Raw genomic sequence first — 25,761 nt, 5'->3', positions numbered from 1 at the left:
CTTTCAGAAGTTGGATGTCTTCCATTACTCAGTTTTCCATCACCAATGAAGTCATGTTTTAACAGGGTCTCATTTCTCAGATATTTTCCTTGCTTCTAAGAGCTGGAGGCCTCACCTGAGGGCTACCGTGCTTATTCACACACACATGATGCAATGTGAAACCTTTGCCTGTTCACTGGAAAAAGGAACGAGTAACTGTGCCATTAACTGCCTGCAGTGCTGCAGGTGTGAATATCTGTGTCCTCGCTACCGTGATTAATAGCAATGAAATCTGGGACTTCACCCAACACGGAGTGATCACAATAGCTCTGACAAAGTCAATCAATATGGTCTGTGAGTGCCAGGAAAAAAATGTGATGAGAAAAAGTGTTCATGGGGCCAGCAGGCTGACAGGACCACTGATTTATCACAAATGTGCATTTCTGAGACAACGAGCGAACACAACTTCAACATTTGAGGAGAATTTCGTGCTATCGTGTGGCCATTACTGGGCAGGCTCAAATGGTGAAAAGATCAGTCTGGATGCACAAAACACACGGACATGCATGCATGGGTGTGCCTGCATTCATAAGTACACACACACCTAGTTAGCACACAATCATGTACACAGATGCTCGGACACACCTGCACAAAACATCAGCTTTTCCTCAATACTCACAGAGAGTGGTGAAAGAAGTTAAAGTTAATTGCCAAAATATAAAAAATACCCCATGATAAGCAAAAGTCCTGCATTTAACTTCTTACTGCGGAAAAGTACCATCAGAAAAATGTACCAAAAGAAGTATTCAAAAGCAAATTATTTATTATGTAGAAAAGTAGTAAATTAGTAATTTAGTTTATCTTCTGATGGACAGTGGTGGAATAGCACAAAATACAATTACTCAATTACTGTACAATGTTATGGTACTTGTAGTTGAGTTTTTCCAATATATGCTACTTATCACTTACTTTAGAGATTGAGATTTTCAATTTAAATATAAGAACTGTAATTTATAATGTATAGTTTGTCAGCTGCATTATTACACATACATTAATCAATAATTATAATCCAACAATATAATATATATTAGCTGAAATTGGCGATTCTACATAATGAGTTATATTACTTATTGGACTTTACAGTAGTTAATCTTTATTCTGTTATGTGCTTTTACTTAAAGGTAACATTTCTATTGTATTTCTAATGCTACTGCTATTTTTACCTAACTAGAAAGATCAGATTCAGAATACTTCCTCTTTGCTGCCCTGCTGCTGGGAAGTTAAATCTTTGCTTTGTTTAGAAAAAAAGCAAAGTAACCAAACACACACTGTCAATCCCAGGACATTTGTTAATACAACAAGAACTAGGGTAGTGAATTCTTCAAAATGTGGCAGAGTGAACAGTTGGTGGGCACATTAATAAAATATTACTACATGCATCAGTTGATTGTTTGTTTAGAGAGGTCACTAGTGTTTAAAATCAATTTGCGGAGGCTCACCTGTTAATACATTAGTCATAAATGGCAGTATTAATAAAAGCGTTAGAATTAGGCCAAGTAAACCCGGTTTGTTTGATTTCTTCCTTATATTCCCTGTGTAAAGCCTGGAGGAAATTCTCTGCTTTTTATTACTTCCTCTGACTTTTTCTTTTACATGTAAATTTTGATTTAAGTCTTACCAACAAACACTGTTATGGCATTCAAACCAATTATGTTATTATGGCTTGTTATAATGCGATTACAGAGCCTGATCCCGGTGATTGTCTCTTTAAGAAGCAGTGAGAGTGAGAGGAGGTGGTGCGGTTTCACACCCCGGGGTGGGAAACATAGGCGGGGCCAGCGACCGCTGACTGACAGCCGCTCAAAGGCTCTCCAACTCCGCGTTCCACGGAGAACCCGTAACGACCAATCAGGTCAAGACTTGACCCGCCCATCAAACCGCAACAGCCAATCGCGGCGAGCCATGGGAGGACCCTGGAATCGCTGTTGTGCATCCAACGTGGGACTACGGAACGGTCACACAGAAAAAAAGGAAAAGTAACTCAAGAAAGGAGAAAACTCATGGTGGTGGTACACTGTCGGAAGGAGGGGGGACTCTATTTTGCTATTAATCGGATCGTCGAGATTTTGTGACCACAGACTGCACCTGATAAGCTGTCGGTCGACTTATTCCTGTGTGTGTTTCAAAGTTGGATTTATTCGACCTCAGCGGTGAAGTGCTGGTGAGATTTGGACGATATGCAGCGCTCGGCTTGAGAGACCAACGCTGGAGTTTTCGGCACCTTCCCTGCGGGTCCTAACTTATTTGCTACATCTTCAACTTTGTAGTAAACATTTTATAACACCGCCATAAGTCACCGTGCAACCGTTTTGTTAAGTTTTGAACAGTTTTGCTACTGGATCAACAGTTATTTTGAGAGCCACCCGGGCGCACTGTGTCCTTAAACATTTTGTTGTTGCATGTTTTCAAAAATGAAAACACAAGCAAGTAGTTTTTAGCCTTTTATTAACACTGTCTTTCAACTTAAAATTAAGTTTAAGGCGGCATACAAGTTTGCCGTAGCTTACTTTTGCTAGTTAATCTGTGAATCACCTTTGATTTTTAGCCCGCGTCGGACACAGAGGAGAAAGTTGGACTGGGAACTTCTGTCCTAAATGACTGTTACTGTGATGGAAAACGTTTTACTACACCACAGTTGTTTTTGCTAGCCCGTGTAGTACAAAAAGACAATTAATGTGCTACCAAAGGCATTCAGTTTCTCCGAAGCTACATTAATATTCCAGTTTGTGGGTACGAGGAGAGAGCTCAGCGGCCGCGCTATTAAAACTGGATACAAAATGGCGGCGTCCCTGGGACGATTTGGATATGTTTCGCGTTGTGTTTTTTATTTAATTTTGTCGGTCGAACTGTTTATCAGTTATGGATTGGGTTCAGACCTGCCGTGTGCCCAGAACTGTACCTGCAGCGGAGATTCAGTGGACTGTAGTAACCTGGAGCTGACAGCAACGCCTCTGGACCTTCCAGTCCGGACTGTTTCCTTGTAAGTAAAGCGCTTAGTTTGCCCGAGCCTATTTATTGACCAGTCCATAACGGGGTAACAATGTTCATAAAGAAAATGAAAATGCGTAGGTGCATAGAAACTTTTTATTAAAGGCACAAATAAATAGCCATTAGGTAGCAAACACATGTTGATACGGTTTTCTCTCAAGGAATCCAGTGTGAGAAGATTTTAGTGGTTATGCTTTGAGTTGCATGATTGTCTGTTAAGTTTAGCAGGGAGAGTGAGGCCAGCTCTAATGCTTATAACTTCTTAATAACTAACTTTAAGTAAGTTTTCAAATTAAACTTATCCTTATTTTCCAGTGGGGACCCCCTGTTGCCCCATTAAAGCCCCCCGGAGGTCCCTGCACCCCTCTCTGGAAACTAATGAAACAAACCCCCAGCACTGTTTGCTCAGGCACACCTGACACATCAAGCTGTAACTTGATTAAGATTGTTTATGCAATGCATGAATATTGTTTCACTTCATCTTGCACAACAGGCAAAGTGGTTTCTTAATCAATTTTGAATGTCAGCCAAATATTGCATTCTCATATGTATTTTCTAATTCAAAGCTCATTAGCTAATTTCATCAGGACTGTATTCTCATGCAGTTATAGCGATGTAACAGGTGTAATCTTAACTGCAAGAAGAGGTAGAGTATTCTGTTCGTGGACATCCTTTATTTTGCGGTAAATTGCTTTGCTTAATGGGCACTGTGAGATATTATATATCTTAAAAAGACCTTTGCATGATCAAATTTGTAGTATAATTCATCCTAATGTTCAATTACTTTGCTTTAAAATTGTATTAACTTATTACAGGCCACAACTTATGATCTTTTGATATCTGTCATAGTTTTAATGTATTTATCTAAAAAAAATATTCCAAGCAGTCCCCTTAGGGTGAGTAAACAACTAGACCCAAACATGTCACAGCAAATAAACGTCTTCTTCATTCATTCAGATTTATGAGAGGTATTACCATAATTCCTGTTTGTGTGTTTCGAGTCGTAGTTCACAAATTCAATTTGTTGTAAATGAAGCATTGGTTCCTCAGGGTAAAACTGACAACAGTCAAAGCTCTGTCTGCAAGCTCATTTAGGAAATGAACCAATTTGGGACATTTTTATGGATCATCCTCCAATGTTTTGGGAACTTCAGCACTTATCAAGCTGAATGACACAATTTATTTACAGACAACACAACTCTCTGTCCTCCCAATCAACATTTTGGCTCTCACCTCAGCGTATTGCAACCACTATGTCCAGAGGCAATAGTGAATCCTCAGTGACAATCAGGCATCTAGTTATAGAATCTTCAGCATCTGTTTGTGTGTGTGTTGGTGGGAACGTGGGGTTAAAGACCAAAGACTCTCTGGCTCCCAGGTTCCTGTGTTAGGCAGTTTATCTTCCCCTGGGAAGTAAGGAATGCAACTTTTAAAAAGTCCTCTAAAAACATGAATAACGGCACTTGTGCCCGGGTAACCTCATTGCCCTGAAGCACCACTTAGCCAGGTTCAAGTGCAGATGCTGTTTATCATGCAAGTTAGCAGACACACACTGCTCCTCCTGTCTTCATAGACAAAGGACAACTACTGTGGGACAAATGTCCCATCTGAAACAGCTGCTCTAACCTTTTGGTTTCTTTAAAGATAGGGTCCTGTGTTAGCCCGATCTCGCTCCCAAGTCTACTTCTGCTATCTCGGCCGAGCCTTATCGGTCAAGATTTAAGGACCCGCAATCTTGTTGTTTTCAAAGGGAATGGTTTTATGGCTTTGAATGATCTTTTAAAACACCTAGGTCGCATATTTCCACACCACTTGAGATAGTCACATTATGTTGGCAGGTAACTCAAAGGGAACCAGCTCTGTTCCTCCAGGGTCTGTAAATGAGCCAGATTAGCAGATGATTACTGTAAACCCAAAGAGACAAGTATGGACAATTTCACTTGTGGCCCAGTGTGAGCCCATTATAAGGTACCATAAGCCAAGACCTGTCCACTTGAGTGGTTGAAATTACTTTTTGTGATGTGGGTTGAAAGTTATTTTAGTTTGTGCTGCCGGTGCAGAAGAATTTGTGTGTGCTGCTTGTGTGGTTGAACCGTAGTGCTGTTGAAAACGACGAAGTTGTTAAAGCAAGAGGTATAATACAGTGCAACAATAATAGCTTATCCTGCCAATAAAGTCAACTGAGAGTTTCCTTGGTCTTAAACAACGCGCGTTTGTCCATATCTACCTTCAGGCATCTGAGCCAAGTGAAATCAGTGTGAAATCGACTGTCTCTGTTATGTTTACCCCAGGGAGAGAGCAGCAGCAGCAGCAGCAGCAGCAGCAGTAGTAGTAGTGGTGGTGGTAGAGAGGATAGTATTTGTCAGTAAGAACAAGTCACCTAGGCCAGCTTTCCTCCTCTTCTCTTTCACACAATGCAGATGTAAGGCTCCAAAGAAAAGTCAATAACCTCAAACACCTGTAGGATTTTAGTGTTAAATACTTTGCTAAACAAGTGTAACTGCAGATGTTAAAACTAGAACAATCCCCACTAATTAGTTGTACATATACGTATGCTTTGTATAACTACTTACAGACAGCATCTATGCTTTGCTTTGCTGTCTACTAAATTCGCATAGTTCAAGCAGAGAAGATAAACCCAGCTTAAAATGAATGGAGATTTCCCACCCTTTTGTGTGGGTGAAGAAGGATTGTGCTGTCATCTATTTGCTGCAATTATCTTTATGCAGGCTTTTAAATTGGGATTACAGTAAGGAACACAGCAGTAGCACCTCAGGACCTACATTTATACAGCAGTTCACTCAAGGAAATAGTTCTTAAGAGAGTCATAGGAGTAGGAGTTTTGTGCAGGTGGCAAATTAAATTGCTCACACTTTTTGGTAGACCGGAAATATAAAAGACCAAACTTTATATTTAGAATAACCACAAGCTTTTTCTTTTTGAAGTTCTGTGTAGGATGCTCTGCTGTGACAGAGTGCCCACTTCAATTAAAAAAAAAATTAGATTCATGCAAATGAACAAAAAAGGGAGTTCTAGGCAACCCATAATATACTGCACTAGATCAAACTAATTCTAGCTTTTAGCTGTGCTGAGGTAGCTTCTGATGCTCCCACTGTCCCACTTGTTCAAACGGTTGGACTCCTCTTTATGCACCCTCACCTCCTGCTCTGGCGTAGCACTGTTTTTAGTCTCTTTCAGAGCACTTTGTCTGAGTCATTCTGGTCCAGCAGAGATGGCAGGCTAGAGGGTAGTTGTTGGCAGTTTATTCATCAGTAGCAGCCCTGGTAGTACTGTGACTGTAGATGAAGAAAAACCCACTAATTCTTTCCACTTGTCAAAATAATCTGCATTCAGGACCCTGATTTTAATAGCCCCTTTGAGAAAGTGGCAATCAATGAGACAAACATGGTGGCGCACCCTCAGCTAATAAAGACGGATGGTTAGGGATTGAGGGGCATGTAGACGATATTTAGGTGTGGAGCACACAGACAATAATTTTCTTTTGTTTGCCTATAACTTATTGCAATATTAATACATGTATAATGTTTTGCGAGAAAACAGATACTATATTGCTGTCAGTTATTTATTATTATGTCCCACCTCTATGATTGGCTACACAGTATTTCAGGCTGATATAGCATGTTCAAAGCCTCTTTAGTCGTTTGAACGTGCTTGTCAGACATGTCTTTTGCTGTTTTACATCAATGCTTCTAACATTTAACAAACTGACCACCAGTCTCAGAAATCTGTCTATTGTTTCTGATTGATGAATAGCCTAATACCATTCAAAGCAAGTTTGCTCCCACACGGGTCACATTTTCCCTCTCAGGAGTGGTGCCTTATCTTATTTGCAGCCAGGGTAATGTGGATAAAAAGCATTTTTGCCCACAGTGCCACCGGCGTAATGGGATTTTGCAAGTAAATAAAAGCATGGGCGTTACTAATTTTGCTGGCTGAGATTGCTGTTGTTGGATAGAGATAAAGCAGACACATGGTGCCTGTTTGCCAGCAACATCTTTCAGTTTGCTCTTATGTGAGATTTTAAAAGCCTTTTTGTTTTGTTTTTACTGTTACAGAAAGTTGCAGTTTTTAATTTTCATTCTTTAAAGTTTAGATATTGCATCCCCAGCTTGCAGCAACTCTGGTTAAAAAAAAAAAAAAGCAAGAAGAAGCTCCACCTTGAATGGTCCCCTCTGTAACACAGTATTTCCCAAGTGGTTTCCCAATGTCCTGGCCATAATGCTTGGTGTTCACCGAACTTCCGCGACTCAACCCCAAGCCGTAGCCTTAAACCTCACAGAGCCTTATTGGTAAACACCACCCCCAACAGTTGGTTTTGGCTTCTGCCCCTCAGGAAGTGGGTTTGTGTCGGTGGTTTCCTAACAGGGGCTGGGAGCTCAGCTGGCTGGTTGCGGACCGGTCGGCAGAGGGTGGGGCTGCAGATCACCTGGCCTGGGGGAATATGAGGTGAGGTGGGTAGACATTTTCCGCCCACTGAATGGAAGTGTTTTGTCAGTGTCACGGTCTGCTGCTGCTGCCTCGGGCTGGTTCCACTAGTTGGTGAAAGTCCTGTCAGTGGTCAGAAACCTCAACCACTGTCACACATGTTGTAACACTATGAAAAAACCCAGAGTAAATGAAGCTTACAGGCCTGTCTGGTTTGTATGCCACAAACTATGTCCTTTATTTTGAAGTACTGTTTTACTTAATTTAACCCTTTAATAAGCATGCAAAAATGATTGGTCACAGTTGGACTATGCTTGCCATTGTTTCTACTGTTGGTATGCTTGAACTTGATAGAGGGGCTTATGTCTGAACTGTAAAATGCAGAAACTCTTCTCAAACAGGTGAACATTAGAGCAGTCGAGGCAGAGCTGCAGCAGCAGCAGCACTCTGCAGGGCTGAGCCCTTTGTGGTTTCTAGGGCATTTCTTGCTGCGCCGCCTTGTAATCTTGTGGTATTGGGAGTGATTATACCAAGTTTGTTTATTGTCATAGTTTCCCTACCCTTGTGACTCGCATGTCCTCTTGTGGATATTTTAAAGTCATACTCGAGCGCTTGGGAGGGTGTAGGATGATATTATCATTGGCACTGATTTTTATCAGCTGCTCTTCACTTTTTCCTCCCTTATCAGGCTATGTGGTGTTAAGCTGGATAGCTAAAGTACAGGGAGTTCCTATATGGAAATTTAAAGCAAGCCTCAATCTATTTTTTATTGTGAGTGATCTTAGCTGTCATTAGCTGTGAACATATTAGGAAGGAACAGCTAAGGTTGAGCCCCTTCTCTTATAACAACAGATAAAGCCTGACATTAACATGAAGATATGGAAGTGAGCTCATGGCCTCGCATTGGCTTTAACGACAATCAAACAGCTGCTGTCACAAGTCATTCTACAGGAATCCAGTCAGCAGAATAGATGGCCCTTTTGTGAAGACACTTTAGGGGGCCAAGTTTTTTTTCCCACCTTTTCCCTCTCCCCTGAAGTCGGTGTCTACAAAGTGGGCTTGATCGATGAATCATCTGCGAATTCTCTACATCTGGTAAGAGTTTGGAAATCTGGAGAAGATGTTAGAGAAAAAAAAGCGTGACTTGGACAGAGAGGGAGAGGCGAAGTGAAGCAGCTTCTCCCCAGAAAACAGGCGAAGAAGTGAGTGGAGCTTTGAGCACAAAGTCGGGCCAAACATTTTTTAGACTCTGTGCTTTCTGATACTGTAGAAAGGAAAGGAGCATCAGAGCTCCAATGTCTAGACACCCACATATTCACATGGACTTAGAGTCAACTATTCAAACACTTATTTCACCACTGGCTGGAGTGTAATTATTGCAGAATTTTGCACTGCTAGTATAATAAACAATATGTAGGGGAAAAATTGACTAATGATCCTGTCTTTTTCTTTGCTTTGAAGTAGAGAGCGTAAGGTCAGCTGTCTGCACTGTAGTAAAACAATAGCTGCACTAAGGAGACGTACAGTATTTATGTTATTCTTTCAGATTAATTGGACACTCATTTCCTTTTACTTATAATGAAGTAGTCTGGCGCCATTTGTAACAAATTACATTGTTATCACGCAAGAATCCAGTGTTAAATGCAGGAGCATGATCCTGTGAGAGTGTGTGTAGACAGTGTGTGCACATGCATGTATAAGTGTTATTGTGCTTCTCATCTGGAGTGTCCAGGCTGGCGTCGTTGGGCCTGGCCGTGGGTTCAAGCATTGCCTTGAGGCAAGCGCAGACCCTTTCCCCAACCCTTATCCCCGCTTGTTTGGAGTACCCCCCACTCCATCCCCTGCATCAGCCCCCAAACCAGCAGCGTGAAGAATGGTGGGTGCACATGGCCCCAAGATGTGGCCCGCCTTCCTGCTCTCGGAAAAATTCACAAACTGAGTCACGCTCCTAGCCTCACTGATTTCAAAGGCTGGAGCAAACCCTTTGTTGAGTTGTGTGTATGTGTGTGTGTGTGGGGGCGGGCGGTGGGAATCTGTAATGCAAATGGTGAAATATGCTGATCCCATCAGCGCTACATTCCTCTGATCTTGCACCTAAGATCTCTGCACCATCCCAAGATGTTGCTTTTAGCTCATCGCATTTATCATTATTATTGCAAATCTGACAAAGTTGATAAGATATTGTTCTGCTGGTTTCCTTCCTCTGTTTGACGGCTGTGTAAAATGGAGGCCTGGAGCTGGTGTAAGCTTTGTGTACACTCTCATTGCAGTTGCCTGGCTATAAACTGGCCCTTAATGACAGGAAGAGTGGTGTGTGTGTGCGTGTGTGTGCGTGTGTTTGTGTGTGTGTGTGTGTGTGTGTGTTTGTGTGTGTGTGTGTGTGTGTGTGTGTGTGTGTGTGTGTATTCGTCTGGCCCTCTGACACCCAGGTTATTATTTGACTAGTTTTATGATGCTCTGAAATCGACCACATTAAAGGGCCTTTGTCTCCCAGCTGGACTACAGAAGGCTCATCACTGACATCACTTCACACTTTTAGCGAGCAAAGTTCACACTGCATTTATCTTTGATAGAAATGGGAAAGATAATGATGATGTATCTCTGTATGTGTAAGTCTCAGCTCTTGCCCCCCCCTCCCCATATCTCTTCTCTCCCACACACAGACTGTGTGTGCTGACTTACAAGCATAGTGTCATATGCGATGACATCACTCCTGTACTCCCAGCTTTTCCTCTACTCCCACAGCACCCATAACACAGCTATTTTTTAAAGCCTTTTAATGAGTTTTATATGTCAGATCAGCTACATGGTCCAGCAATGATGGTCTACTGCAGGCGCTGAGCCCTATTTTTCTTCCTGAGACAGTTTGCTTAGTCAGACAAGCCTTTTATGAGTCCTCCTCTTTTCCAGGCTGGAAGTTCAGATTGGAACTAATGTTTCGAATTGCTTGCATATCCATCCAGAAGTTGGCTGATTATCAGTTGATAGAGCAATTATTTTTGTTAAGCCTGTAAAAAGATAAATGCCCTTCAAAAGTTACTAGGGTCACAAGTAGCATTTGCCAGACAACAGTCCAAAAACCCAAAGCTCCTCATATTTATTTATGAGGGAGAAAAGCACATTACCTCTTTGGAGCCCGACTGATGCTGCAATTTTATTGCAGATACAAATATTGGGGAGTAAAGTGAGTCTGATATTGATATATCAGCCAATATAGTATACATCTGTGTAACATTAGGGTTACAATACTATTTATGTCATAGCTTAAAGTGGGGCTTTTTTTGTATTTTCTAATGCAAAATGCAAACCATCCTTTTCTGCATTACATTTTGGAAGACAAATATAACTTTTCCATATTTCATATGGGACAACATTTACATGGATACCAATATATCTGATAGGCCAATGGGTGGCGATACAATAATCTGACTCATATATTGGTCAGGCTCTCAACCTCTGAATGTCTGAAAGGTTACAACAAGCAAATGCATTTTATTCTTGATAGATTAGTTAATCAATTATATAAATACTCATCAAGTTATGCTGTATTGATTCAATAAATGGCTGTTTCTCGTGGCACTGCTTCAGAGCAACAGGTGGTTGATTATTTGTTTGTTTCTTAAATGACCTTTTGTCTTTTCTGTTCCGTAGAGAAGCTTAATTCTTCTGATATATACCAGTCTCTCAGTGTTTGTGCTTATTGTTTCCAGTGTGTGGGGAGGTGTTTGGGTTGTGGTGGCTGGGTGGGGTTGGAAGGTGGGAGCGTAACTGCACCACTTTATCCCAGATCAGCCCTGTTTCCAGCACCCTTTTGTTTCGTGACTCCAGTTCTGATGACAGAACAATGTTATGGTGACCTGCTCACTGATGGATAGCAGTTTGCTTGAACACAGTTCAAATGTTCGCTAGTGCTGTTTAGAACAGATGGTAAAGTTTATATTGGGCCTGTTTTTTAATATTTGTGAATCTTTATTATATCACGCTGTTTTAGTGGAATATGATGAATTTAGTGCGGAATGGAGACTGAAGTGTGCCGCCAGAACAATCATGGACTGTGGTTAGTAATGGTACTTGTAAAACAACTGTTAGTGCAACAGTAATAACACCGTCATTAATCTTGATTGTTCTATTTAATTGTATTGTTAAACCATAAATAATTTAATATGATTTTAAATGAATGCACAAAATGCTCACCAGGCTTCAGTTCAGTCAGTCAGCTTGAATTCAGTGGGAAAGTAAGCATTTGGCTCAACAAACAACCTTGAATTATCACACACTTTCTTTGGTTAAGTACCTGGCAGAGAGAGCTTTTGATTTTGATCCTGCTGACTAATGTCAAACAGTCCTGCCCATTTGTATAAACTATTTGTACCATACAATGGAATGCTCTGTTTGAAGCATTAAGGCAAACTGCTTAGTTGTGTTTGCCGTGCTTAATCACAGCAACTGTTCCCATTTCAGCCTTTTCCGGTCGTTTGAATAGTAAGACCTATGGGCGTTGTTGTGCCATCGCTGGTTTGTTCCTATAGTGTAGAGTTTGGCAAGTTATTGAGAAGGTTCTCATTGTTCTCACTTTGTTTGTTTCTGCTGGTGTTGCTGCCTACATCTCTCAAAGTCAAAAACTCTAATGACTTCAAGGCTTCTTCCAGAAACAGCATGATTGTAAGGTCACTTTCTGGAAAGCATTAACCATGCTTAGCACTGGAGTCCCCCTCCGCTCCCCAACCCCTCCTTCCACAGGAGAGAGAGGGGGGAAGGGAGGGAAACCAGCGTTATCACTATCACTTCATACAGTAGGTGTTAAAACGCTGTGAAACTTATCTAATCTGATAGGCAAGAAAATAAATCTGGCTGAGAATGAGATGGAGGGAAAAAGGCTCAGTTGTGTAAACACCATCGGTGACTTGAGAGAGAAGCACATGCATGCTTGCACACTCACACAAAGGACCCGTTTTGTTTGTTGCTGTGGCCTTTAGCACCAGTACGGCAGGTTTGACTCTCAAACGTCACTTGCTTCTTTTTTCTCTCTTAGTCATCCCTTTGTTCTGTTCTGCCCTGTTCTTTATTTTAAGCTTTTGAGTTTCATACCTATGAATATGCGCATCGCCAATTTCCTCTACCTTAAAGTGCAAAAAAGCTCTTTGGCGAAGGGCGTTCCTGAATAAATCTTTATTTGCTTGTAATGCAGGGTTGCTCATAAAATCTTTTGACCTATTTTGTTCCAAAAGCAGGTTGATAAAAACTACTGATTACTTTTCCAGATGACAATACTTTCCCAAGTTATCTTGTCTGAGCTGTGTGTGTGTGTGTGTGTGTGTGTGTGTGTTGGTGTGCTGGCTGAATATGCGTACCTCGAGGCAGAGGCGGCCCATAGGAAAGCTGTGCGATTTTTCACTTAGCTTCACCATAACGAGGTAATTGCCTCCTGTTGCAGGGGACGACAATTTAGCGATCTGGGCCGTGATGGGGCGGTGCCCCAGTAAATGATCATAACATAGACACACATGCACACCTCCTTGTCAGGCCTGTGCCTGCAGGGCAGACACATGCTCTACTATTATCTCGTCACACACACATGCAGGGAGAAAGATTTGAGGAGGGAGACTGTCATTATCTGCAATCAAGCACAGAAGACAAGAAAGGGAAATCTGTCAAGTGGGACAGAGATTGAGATTGATAGGCATAAATAATATTAAAAAGTGGAGTGTGTATAATGTAATATGATACAAGTGACCCGGCCTCCTCAATTTCTTAATACCCATTCCAACTTTCTCTAAAATGATCCCCAGAGCGGACTTTTAAGGCCACGGCGGGACAAGAAGGTGCGGAATGTGTTGCACCAGGTAAAAGTGTCCCCAGTGTCTGGGAACAAGCAGCCATCTCTCGTCAGGCCTGTGAAACATTCCTGTGCCGTCTCTCACGTCTGGACAGAGGGATGGAGGGGCGGGGAGGCAGGCGGCCCGAAGCTGTGGGCTCCCTTTGTCTGGTCCGGCCTAACCCCACCACAAAAACACAAACAGCAGTCTCACTGCAGCCTCCTCTCTGCCAGCAGAGCAGGCCGCATGCCAGCCAGGCAGGAGGTGTGTGACAGAGATAGCACTTGTTTATGCATGAAATAAATTTGATTCATATGGCGTGGGAAGCTCAATCTGAAATGCAGATGTGTGTTAGGTGCACACATTACCCCCTCCTTCTCGCTCGGTCCCTGACGGTGGTAACGCTATATCACTGGACAAATCACTCCGTAATAAGCCGCTGTACAAGTCAAGTGCCAGCTATTAAATACACTGTTAGCCTAAAGTGCAAATTGACTGCTGCAGATGAATGGCCTGTGGGTTATGTTTGGAAAGTGAGCCAGGAGAGAGACACTCTGTATCAATAGTATTGATCTGGCCCTCCTTGAAGGCCAGCTGAATGGATGTACTGCAGTGTTTTCAGCCATACTTAATATAGATGGATTAGGCTGTTTGTCAAATGGGAGAAATCATTGTTGTTATTTATCAGGATCCTTGTTTGAACTACTAAAAATGTCTATGACAAATGCAATAAAAGTTATGAAAAATATTTTTTCTGCTGCTGATATTGTTCCATCTGTCTGACATTAGGCATATAATGATTTGAACTACTTGTTTTAAAATGTACATCTTCTTTTGTTTTTCCAGAAATCTTGGCCACAACAAGCTGACTGCCATCAATACTGAAGCATTTAACAACCTTCCCAACCTGAGAGAGCTGTAAGTAGTCACTGACAGAATATTTACACATATATATGATTTCCATTGGTGAAACTGACACCAAACCACTGAACACTTTCTAATGGACTTCCATAAGTGTGTGTATGGTCCTATTTGAGTCATTTATTCTCTGTTGTGAGTATTTTTTAAACCCATTTTTGATCCTGTTACATTTTACTCACTGTGGCCTGTTTGGCTCATAAGTCCTGCTTCTATGGAAACGCACAATCGTGGCCAGTAGTAGGTATATCTTGTGTGTGTCTATGTGTGCAGGATAACACAGTTATAATGTCATAAATAATAAAAAAAGATAAAATCCAAGTTTAATTTGTTATCAGAATTTGTTTAAAATTAGTGCCCATAAGTGTTACCAATATGCTGGCTCCACATGCTTTCCTATTATTGAACTATTTTTTTTTTTTTTAGATAGCGTTAACTTCCAACCTCTCTTGTCCTCTCTTCTCTATGTAAACAACCCACAGTTTTGTTGTGAAAGTTTCACTGAATTTTTGTCACGTGACTTTGGTCTCAACCGAGCTATTCATGGCTTCTGAGTGGCACTGAGAAGTGCAGAATTTAAATATTTTTGCAGGATCTGAAACAGTTTATTTTCTGTGACATTTTGAATGACACGTGAAATATCACTGTATTAGATTTAGATTTGGTTACTTTTCCTGATAGAAGCAAACGTTACTCATGATTTGTTCAAGGACTGTTGAAAAGTGAAAATAACAATGATATTGTCTAGTTTTACAGGGTTTTTTTCCACATGCCTTTCAAACCTTTGTGGGGTTCAGAATGTTAAAATCTTAAGCTCTGAAGGTAGCTTAGTTTTTTTTATTTTAATCCATGAGTGTCAGTTGTGATTTGTTTTTATCAATGACTTAATTCTGACTAACGTCCATGGTTGCCACTCTACTTCCTAGTAGCATCCTCGTATGTGTTTCCTTGAACTAAGTCCAATTGAGAATAAAGTGGTGGTTTTCTATATTAAGCCTCCCCTTCACCACCTGATACTGTGGCCAACGCTGGCCTTGTAAATATTTTATATGGTGAGGAGAGGGCTTGGCTCTGTGTCACTCAGCGCCAGTACACAAGACACGTACACACACATGCACGAGCTAACTGGTGATACACACACTGGTGACATCTTTGGCAGGCCAGCCGGCCAGTCATACGCTCCCCGACATCTGTTTTACTCCCGTGTTATTTTTGGTTTTTAAAAGGATGACTTGCTACTTGCTCTGTGGTAGACGTGACAAGTTATGTTTGCAATCGTTTTGATTTATATAACGTTTGATTGAATTTAGCCTCATGTGATGGAGCATGTGGAAAAGCCCTGACGACACTGTGGCATCTCAGCTAGTATGTACATTTTGGATAGAAGTTACAGGTCACAAACATTGGGTGCAGCTTTAGTTTAATACAGACACTGTTTTGTGTCTGAATTTCCTGTTCCGCTATTTTATGAAGCTGTAGGTGTCTGCTACTTGGGAAATGCTTCTGTCCTCTAACCTCATAATTTATTATTCTTGTGTATGTCTTTGTTTTTCATCACGGCACAGTTTTGTTCTCTAACCCACTACTATGTGTCCCTTTCAGGCGGCTGGACCACAATGAGCTGACCTCCATACCAGATTTAGGACAGGCTGCTTCCAAGATTGTATCTCTCTACCTGTAAGTACCGCCCCATTTCCTGCTTAACAGAGTACCAGAATTATCCTGGTCTCCGTTACTGTATTCTGAGGTCAGTGGCCTCTTTGCAATGCTCCTGAAATAGTCTCTTGACGTCTGCAGAGGATGCATATGCCTTTGCATCTCAGAAGTAATACTGCATCAATGTGAAGTTGGTGATGAATGTGACTCTATTACATTAAACTAGATCCCCTCTCCACTTGACTCTTAAATATGAAGCTCTGTCTTGAGCGATTAGTATGTGGTCAAGTAACTGACTGGTCTTATTAGCTGGCCATGTGGTCTTGTCTACAGTGAGCGGTGCTGGCTACTTGGAGTGTCAGCTTGTATATAGTTCTAACTTGGTTTCTCCTAGTTGTGAAACGCTGCCTGTGGGGACTGCCTGCGCTGGCATCCCACTGGAGATTTACTGCCCTATTTAGGTAGGGCGTGTGTGCACTTGTGTATGTCACAAACGTGAGCTCAGTATTCCATCAACACTCTCATTTTTACACCGTTGGGGGTGAACTCATGGCAAGAAACTGGTAATTTGATACATTGATGCAAATAAATGCAAATGAAAATAGTTTTGACCTATTTGGCATACCCAAATGGAAAAACGGAAAATAGAAAAAGTGTGCGGCCAAAATGCCCAAGGTTTCATTTGAAAGGTAACATCTACTTGTAAATGTGCTTATTTAGTATGTGGCTTAAACACAGACTGCATCAGTTCAAACACGGCTCGAAACAGGTTTTTGGTCCTCGTCTTTAATAAGTCATCTTTGTATAACAATAATAACTAGGACATACTTTATGCCAGAACTACGCCAATCACCAAATACTTTTAAGTCTTGTCAAGACCTCTAGGCCTAACTTTATGGGAGCTAGGTTAGTTTAAAGTTTGTGGTGTCACTGGTGCCCCTGAATGTGTATTAAAAAAATAAGTATGGAGAAACTACATAGAGTAGTTGAGATGATTTAATCCTTTATGCTCACATACTGGATTGTTTTGGTCAAGATACTACAAAAAAATCTATTTCTTTGTATTTTATATCAAAATCCAATCATGTTTTTTTCCTGTAAAACAAAATATTACAAGTGCTTAAGTGAGCTGGCACCATCCAATTTCAGCCAATAATATCACATCACCCACCTGTTATGGGCTTATTTTGGGACGGTACTGCTACTTAAATGGTTAACACCATACTAACATGAGCCAGACTTCATTATTTGTTAAACACTTTTATCTGAGTCTTCAATGCTATCTCATTACCAACAATGTTGTGTGTTACTATGATGCTCAGGAATGTCTGATGGAATGTGAGGCACACAAAACAAACAATACAATTAAAGGCTTTCTAAGGTTACACCAAAATAAGCCTAAGATAAAAATCAAAAGGCTGAAGCCGATATGAAAGCTTATTATAACTCTTATGACAAGATAAATGGCAGTACTTCTTAGTTTCTGATTCTATACAAACACACATAGAAACAAACACAATCGTGACAACGTTCTGCCCGTATCATTTGTCCGGTGGACTTCTAGTTTTCCAGCGTGCCGTAGATTTTCCCCTTGTGTGACCAGGGAACATTCTTACATCTTATTCAACCTGAAACAAGAACGTTAAAACGCTAGTCTTGTGCTAGCAGTTAGCTTCACTTTGTCTATACTTTTAACACCTTCCTAGCATGCCGACCGACTGACTGGCGGTAAAGTATGCAGCTGCTGGTTCCTGTAATATTGCTCATGGTCATATCATATGGATGATGAGCTTTGTGGGAGTTGCACCTTTGCCCCTCCCTGTGTGTCATCTGCCTGCTTCTCAGAATTGATGATGATGCATTAATGTGGTCAGAACATTTCTGAAAGCTGTGAACAGTTATAGCGGGGGAATTTGAGGTTTGATTAACCAACGCTGACATTGTCTTCTACCAACAGTTTTGAGCTTTTGTTTGTGAGTTATTAGGTTTCTATTAGCCTGGAGCTGGGGGGTTTAGTTATTTTGATATAAAACACACTGGAGCAAGTTCACCTTTACTTGCACAAACTGTGGCGAGTCGCAGCCCCTCCAAATGATCGGGGTGTCTTTTTTTGGCCTGACTTGAAGCCTGTTGCTAGGGGAAGGCCTGCTGGCTTGATGGGAGTGGAGGCTGGAGGGAGGGTCGGATCTTTACAAAGCCACACAGCTGAAGCGAAGGCCCGCTGAAGCACTTGCAGCTGCAGCTGTCAGTCACATGGCTTACAGTAAAATGGGTGACAGTGAGAAGGGGAGGAAGGATGAGAAAATAGGGAGGGAGGAAAGGACGGGGGATGTGAATGGTGTCAGATCAGGGTGACATCACCACATGTCGAAAGAGGAATGGCGAAGGAGAAGTTGTGGAGGAGGCAGTAGGAGGGTACGGAGAGGCAAAGGAAGGAAAAAGGGAAGCAATTGGTGAGCTCATGCTCAGGGTTATTCCCCAAAGTAAATACAATGCACTCCGTCTCCCTTGCCAACCACCAAGCACTCTGCAGTGTGAGAGTTTCTGTGTGTGTGCCCTGGCAGAGGCAGCAGTACAGACTGCAGGGCAGTGTTCCTGTGCCATTGGTTGAGATCGTCTGGAATGTCGTCTGACTACAAGTCTGTGTGAGACAGTGGTTAACACACACACCGACACACACACAAGCAAATGAATCGAGAATCTGTCTTCAGCCCTTCATCCAGCAGTCAACTTTCAAAAAGGCTCAGAGCCCATTTTGTGGTTGCTACTGTCTGATTGCCTCCGAGTCTTTGAGTGTAGTAGTCTTCTAGTTGCTGAACAGGTTTGTACTGTCTGATGAAAACAACAAAGTCAGTGATGTTTCCAGAATCACTCACATTAAACAGCTCATGTAAAAGGCAAGTTTCCAGGATTTCTGGGTTTCTGAGTGATTCTAGAAAAGTTTGGACACAGGCAGAAAAACAAAATGTATACAATTCAGAATGAAGTGACAAATCAGTTTGAACATGTCCAAAAGAGTAGCAAATTATTGCATTCTATGTTATTTACATCATGGGCAATGTCCCAACTTGAAATCTGGGTTGTAGAATGAAGTGCTTTTTTAATGAAATGTCACTATTTCACAATTTGGTTATTTTAGCAAGTTAAAAATCTGAGAATTATCTCTGTTTTTACAGGCAGTTCCTTTTATTATTTTGAAAGAAAACATACCTTTTAAACTAGCTGACAGATTGTGAAGTAACAACCAACCTTCTTTTTAGTAATTTTATTTAATACTGCTTGAGGATTTTCAAGTTAATTCAGCAAGCGTCAAGGTTGATAATAAACTTTCACCAAGATAATCATCAGACTGTAATCATATCAGCACAAGGCTGTATAGAGTTATCTGATTCAACATCTTTGAAGTTTGCCCTTACAAAGAAGGTGATCTACTCCTGTGGGAGTACAGTCTACAAAAGTATAAAGTACAGTAGTATTAAAATAGATTAAAACAGGTAGACTAAGAAAGGATGGGTGAGTAGGCAGATTTTCACCCCAGCTTCCTCTTCTTGTCACTTCTTTTTTAATCTGTTGCTTGGTTGAGAGGCAGATTTTTTTCCCGCTTCCTGGAGCTTTCATCTCCTTTGTTTCACTGACATGTCTGGAAGCTCTTTTTGATCGCTGCCGTTCTCGTAGAAGCATGGTGGTATGGTTGTGTTGCTGCAGTTCTTTGGTCCAATCACTTGGTCACATGTATATGTACCAATCACACCAGATGCATCTTATCAAGAACACAGTTTGAATTCAAATAAAAGTCACCAGTTCACCTAGAAGCTTCTCGTGAACTAACCAAAGACCATATACCAGGCTCCCACAGTCCCACAATGTACCTGGTGAGCCCACTGACGCCCAACAGACTCCCAGAATGCCACAGCAGGAAGACAAAAAAAGATGCAACAAAAAGTTTTAAAAACAGTGTCAAAGTGACAGCAGAGCAGCACAAACTTTCCCATTGTGCTCATCGCCTGTCCCGTCCACATCAAAGCAGTCCTTTAAAAAAGCGCAAGATAGAAATCATATGGCCCGCTGGATGATCTGATTTTGAAATAATTCTCCTTTTGTCTGGACCGCCAGCTTCAAACGTAAGAGACGAGCCAAACAATCGCCCCCAGAGATGACACGGGAAACGGGAGAATGGGCTCGCTAGTGTAAACCGCTGATGCACTTTCCATACATCAAAAGAAGTGTCAAAATAAGCCAGGCTCATGATAATCAGATGGTCAATGGGGCAGGGTAATGAGATTTGGAATTAAGTGGAATCAAGGCGAATAAGGCCCCCTGGACATCAAAGGGAACAAGAGAGAGCCCAGCTCCTCTTTATCAGAAATGTCACCAGCCGTATGATAATCAGTTTTTATAAACGCTACTATTGTATGTCTGGACTTCAAACACGTTGAGCGCCGGGGCTTTATCTGTCTCTCACACGCAGCTGGGCTCTGACTGTGGGAGGGAGGGAGAGAGGAGAGGGAATTGGGTTTGAGTGGTGGAAGGAGAACGGGGCGAGAGAATGAGTGAGAGAGGTCAACCTCTCCCACCAGTTTGAGACTGATCTGTTTTTCCCATCAAAGGTCACCAGCTGTTGACCCCACCTCACCCCTTCATTCCCCCTCCCTTTCTCTTCCCCCATTCTTTCCCTCCCTCCTTTGCTCAGGCTCACTGTAGCCACTGTCTGTTGCTCTGTCCCGTGTGTGTGTGTGTGTGTGTGTGTGTGTGTGTGTGTGTGTGTGTGTGTGTGTTTGCCCAGGCGTGCTTGCATGGCTCATCCTTAACCATTTCTGCCACTGTTTATTCAGGTGGACCACTGTGGTGTGACCCCTCCTCCTCTCAGACACCAATAAATGTGTGTGTGTGTGTGTGTGTGTGTGTGTGTGTGTGTGTCCGTCCATCTGCTGGCTGAAGGCTAGAAAGGAAACAAGAAGGAGGGACTGACCTTGTTTTGACGAGTTTGACTGGTGGAACACCTGGTCTCTCTCTCTTGGTCTTTCTGCCACACACACTCGCACACACACACACACACACACACACACACACACCTTCCTAAGTAAGCATTCAGAATAACAATGCTGTGTTTTAATTAAGAATAAATTAAGGATTTTGGCAAGTTTCTTTCAAATGCTGTCAGACTTTTCTAGGGCTGCCCTCTCTGGATTAGTTGACTAATTGGGCATTAGGCCTTCGTCGACTAAGGTTTTAGTCAGTAGGGCTTCTTTTAAGGCTATTTTCATGCCAAATGACTTATGCCCAAGAAACTTCAGAGCACAATGATGGTAAACACTTCATTTAAAGTGGTGCTTTTGCATGATTATTTGTGGAAAAACATATCTGTCAATCAAATGCATTTATTAGTCTGCAAAATCATATTAGTGTTGGGCTGCATTCAGTCCATGTTTTTTGTGGTGGTCAAGTTCGATTCATTTGCGTGGAGCTAGTGCGTTTGAGGTTTGGTGGTTGGCGCTGCAGGGTTTGCTTTGTCGAAACAGATTTGGAAAAACGCAGCCCACTGTACAGTGTATTATTCTCTCTTGCCTTTTCACTCTCTCACTCACTCACTCACTAACTCACACTCACTCATTAGCTTTTTTTTTAGACAGTCGGGTAAATGAAAGCGATACCAAATGAAATTCCCATCCCTAGTTAGCACCCAGGCATGTGTCAAATGTGTCACCCAGCAAGGTCTTTCATGTATGCTCAGATAACACTGACCATCAGTCTCCTAACACGCTCACATACACAGACACACTACCTACATGGACACACAGAGCTGGAGTCTGTCTGTGTGTTGTGTGTGTCCTTCTGCTTTGCATATTCTTTACCCACTGTATACATTTGTCTGTGCATGTTTGCAGTAAAGTAAGGCTGTGTTTGGGTTTCTTGTGTGCCCTGTGGCCTTCCTTGACAAGTGATTTTGTGTTTGCGTATGTGTGTGTGTGTCCATCACTTTGGCTGTCAAGCAGTGTTTCCTATAAATCTCTTCTCCTTCACATTTTAGGGTAATTACTTGAGAGGAGTAGAGTAATCGATTAGTTGATTAGATTTCAGCCATTTAAATATGGAGATTTCCTGCTTTTCTCTGTTTTATATCATATTGAACTAAATATCTTAAGAAAGAAATAGACCTTTATAAAAAAAACCACTTAATTGATACATAAAGAAAATAATCTGCGAATTAATCAGTAATACATATAATCATTTGTTTCGGCCCTGGTAATGACTAGGGCAGCATCTTTTACTTTCTCTTTTCTTCATATTCTTCTCTGTGTGAAAACAGACAAAACAGACACTTTCTTGTATGGAGAAAAAAGGAACTAGAAAGGGTGATTTGTTTCTTTATGTGTACAGTTACAAGCATGTTTTCAGATTTTCCTGTGTAAAAAAAAAAAAAAAAAAAGTTTGTTTCCTTGTGTCTTTTGGAGATGGATTCAGTTTTGCTTCTCTCACCAGTAGTTCCCCCTCCTTTGTCATTTGGCCAGAACTTCTGGAGATTCACACAGCCATCTCCCCATTTCATCACACGCTGAAGTACTCCAAAATCCCCCTTCAAGTGGCTCTGGTTGATCACCCATCTATCTAATAGATTTAACGTCTAAGCTCTGTGGAGAAGCACAGGTGTCCTTGGAATTGTTTAAAGAAGGCCAGCCTCTGTTGGGAAGCTCTTAAAGTACACATTTTGTGTTAGATGAAGACCACTTTGTTCTGTGTACTCTGCTCTCTTTGTGCCTGAGTGGGTTTAGAGAAGGCGGGGGATTTGGAGTGTCTTCTGTGGTTGATGGGGAAAGGAGACTGATGTTGAGCAGGGTCATGTATTTGGAGATGGTGATATGGACACTTCCGAGGGTTGAGTTCCAGGTCTGTGACAAATTTTTTAGCCACACCTAATGCCTTTTATGTGTTTGTTTTTTTATAGACATCATAATAAGATCCGCGTTATAGACGGGAGGCGGACCAGAGAGCTGGCTTCTGTGGAGACCCTGGACCTGAGCAATAATGACATCACTGAGCTCAGAGGGCACAGCTTTCCTGCAGGCCTCCAAATCAGAGACCTGTGAGTACAATCTCTGAGTAATACTGTGACTCATAGCACACCAATATTTCAAAACAATATGTGCTTAAATAAAAAAGGTAAGATAAAACTTAACTGTTCCCTGTGGGGAAATAAGGTTTTTACAGCATTTAGTATCAGTAGAAAAAATAAAAGCGCACAGCATTTGTAGAGCGTCTTAATGAAAACATATGGGGGAAACTGATAAAAGCAAAATAACCTTTTAGACAGAAACAAGGCCATTCATACACATGTGTTTGAGGTTTGTTACAAATCTCTTTTACCACAATGTTGTGTTGTTGTATTCAGGTACCTGAGCAACAACAAGATCAGCGTGTTGGAGCTCGGAGCTCTTGACCATCTGGGCTCGACTCTACAGGTCCTGAGACTGAGCCGAAACCGCATCAGCCAGATCCCCGTGAAAGCCTTCCAGCTCCCGAGGCTCACCCAGCTGTGAGTATCACTGGATTTCATCAGTTTAACAACATAGTTAATGCGCTGACAAGGTTGTGTTTTCATCTGTCAGAACAGTTCGACATGCAAAAACAATACATTCTTGACATTCAGGCTGAAAATGAATGAGTTTCCCAGTTGTAGCCTTTGGAGACATTACTGAAAAGAAAAGAATTAAGCGGTTTAAATAAGGAGGAGTTTGTTGTGTTTGTTGATCGAGCTCTGTGTGTTTAACATTTGGAGTGCTATTAGTGTGAGCTATACCTCTAGGGGCTGACTAGGTAAACACTGGAGCCATATTATCGGTGATTTATTGCCTTCTTCCATGTCCCCAAAGAGGTTAGTTCATTCCCCAAACCATGCTCCATTATCTTCGACAAACTTCCCCCCAGTGTAACAGTGAGGTTGCCCTATTTGTAGCTCAACGCCATCATTCTGGAGACCAAGAGACTCACGTAATGGAAGTCTTAACCCCTCTGCGGCTCCACGGTTTCCCCAGGTACCTTTTGTTGAACAGGTGGCCCTAGTGACACTGTATCTACACATGATGCACATCAGACACAAAGGAACTTGTGCGGATGTTTGTCTTTGCCAACCTAAGGGCTTTTACAGCCCTCACACACACATATACACACCAAATGCACAGAGTCACACGTCACATGCAGCTCTCTTAAGGCTTCATTTGAAAAATAAAAGACAATGTGGTGTTTTTAATCTTATACCTCCTTTTTAGTATCACTGTAATTTCATAGGGTCTTAATTTGACCTTGTTTGTAAGCTAAAGCCTGTGGGTATACAGAGCTGGCCTCGTGCCACAGGTGGAAATGACACCGCGGAGGAATGCCTGTTAAGCTGGGGGTTTGTTAACTACAAAATCCTGCTCCAACTGAAGCGTGCAGCCTACAGGATTCCTTGGTTTTGACTTCAGTGTGATGGATGCTAGTGTGGAATGAGGGCAAAACATTCCTCAGTCAAAAGGAGAAAACAAAAGTATTCCTGCTTTGAAATGCAGGCATTATTTTGACATAGTTTGCAAAGTATGATTCACTACCCCACTGGTTTTCTCCCATGACCAGTTGCTACATTTGTTTCGTTTCTCTGTCCATGTTGCAGTGAGCTGAACAGGAACCGTATTCGTCAGGTGGAGGGTCTGACCTTCCAGGGTCTGTCCAGCCTCGAGGTCCTCAAGCTGCAAAGAAACAGCATCAGCAAACTGACTGACGGGGCCTTCTGGGACCTGGCCAAGATGAAAGTCCTGTATGTAGAAAGACTGAATCTGTATCAATAATGTGTTCACATAAAATTACAACTTTGCTTATGTGACCAAGTTTGTTCTTGTGCACAAATAACTCCACATCAGAATCATAAAACACATAATTTCTAACCTAATACCTTAAACTTAACATCTGATTTACAGAGTGTGGGTTTAGCACTTAGCCTTGAACAAGTACCCATTAATCCAATTTGCACCACTTACTGGAATACACACCTACCATATCTTACAGGAATAAAATATTTTTGAACTTACTGGAACTTACCCACTATCGCAACCATTACATTTTTCCCTGCAATTAGTTCAATTACATGGAAAATGACACATTAATGGTCACAAATTGCATTGCAGTTTAGTCATTTTTATGTTGCAAAAATTCCCACCAAATGCCTGTTGCCTGTAAACAGGTGTGTCAGGATCCTCAATTTCCTACTTCCTGATAAAACTTATTTTGCCCATTTGTGTCTCTTGCAGTCACCTGGACTACAACAGCCTGACCGAGGTGAACAGTGGCTCCCTGTACGGCCTGACCTCTCTTCAGCAGTTATTCCTCAGTAACAACTCCATAGCCCGCATCAACCCTGATGGATGGAAGTTTTGCCAGAAGCTGAGGGAACTGTGAGTACAAGCATTGAAGTTGGCTCATTCACTCGTACACTCTTGTGCCATATGTCCCCATGCAATAACTTTCAATAGACAAGAAGTTAAAGGGATAGTTTGGATTTACTGAAGTAGTTTCACTTTTTTTTAAAGTTGTATATTTAAAACCAACTGCAGAGTGAGAGTTTGCTTTGAAATCCTTTGTGTCTGTCTCTGGGGATCCTGTCCTATAGCCTGAGAATCCAACACTCCCTACCCCCAACCATATCACCCATCTACCTTCCCCAGGGTTAAATGACATTGTACTTTAACACTCAATACGCTACGCTATTCTCAGAATAAGCCTGTTTATCCCATAATTAGAGTCGGGCTCAACAGCACTCAAGCCCTTCGACAAGAGTTTTTGTACTCAGTTCTGCAGCATGTAATCCTCTCCCGGTTGTGTTGTGGTAATTACACTGAAGGATCGCCTTCACAGCCTTTGTCTAGTGAAT

At 41.8% G+C, this 25,761-nt stretch overlaps 1 protein-coding gene across 1 annotated transcript in view; it reads left to right on the top strand.

Annotated features, from left to right (window-relative positions):
• The first annotated feature begins 2,023 nt into the window (after positions 1-2,023).
• Positions 2,024-25,761, top strand: part of lrig1 (leucine-rich repeats and immunoglobulin-like domains 1) — a 38,247-nt gene continuing 14,509 nt past the window's right edge. The window contains 7 exon segments of the mRNA XM_059328564.1: positions 2,024-3,019; positions 14,136-14,207; positions 15,810-15,884; positions 22,807-22,944; positions 23,251-23,394; positions 24,508-24,651; positions 25,142-25,285. Of these exon segments, the coding sequence (XP_059184547.1) occupies positions 2,817-3,019; positions 14,136-14,207; positions 15,810-15,884; positions 22,807-22,944; positions 23,251-23,394; positions 24,508-24,651; positions 25,142-25,285 (920 nt within the window). The 5' untranslated portion in view covers positions 2,024-2,816.

This window comes from Centropristis striata, chromosome 3 (genome assembly GCF_030273125.1).
Source record: "Centropristis striata isolate RG_2023a ecotype Rhode Island chromosome 3, C.striata_1.0, whole genome shotgun sequence".
NCBI lineage: Eukaryota > Metazoa > Chordata > Actinopteri > Perciformes > Serranidae > Centropristis > Centropristis striata.
Note: the sequence above shows the minus strand (reverse complement) of the source record. Positions and strands in the feature narration are given on the sequence as shown.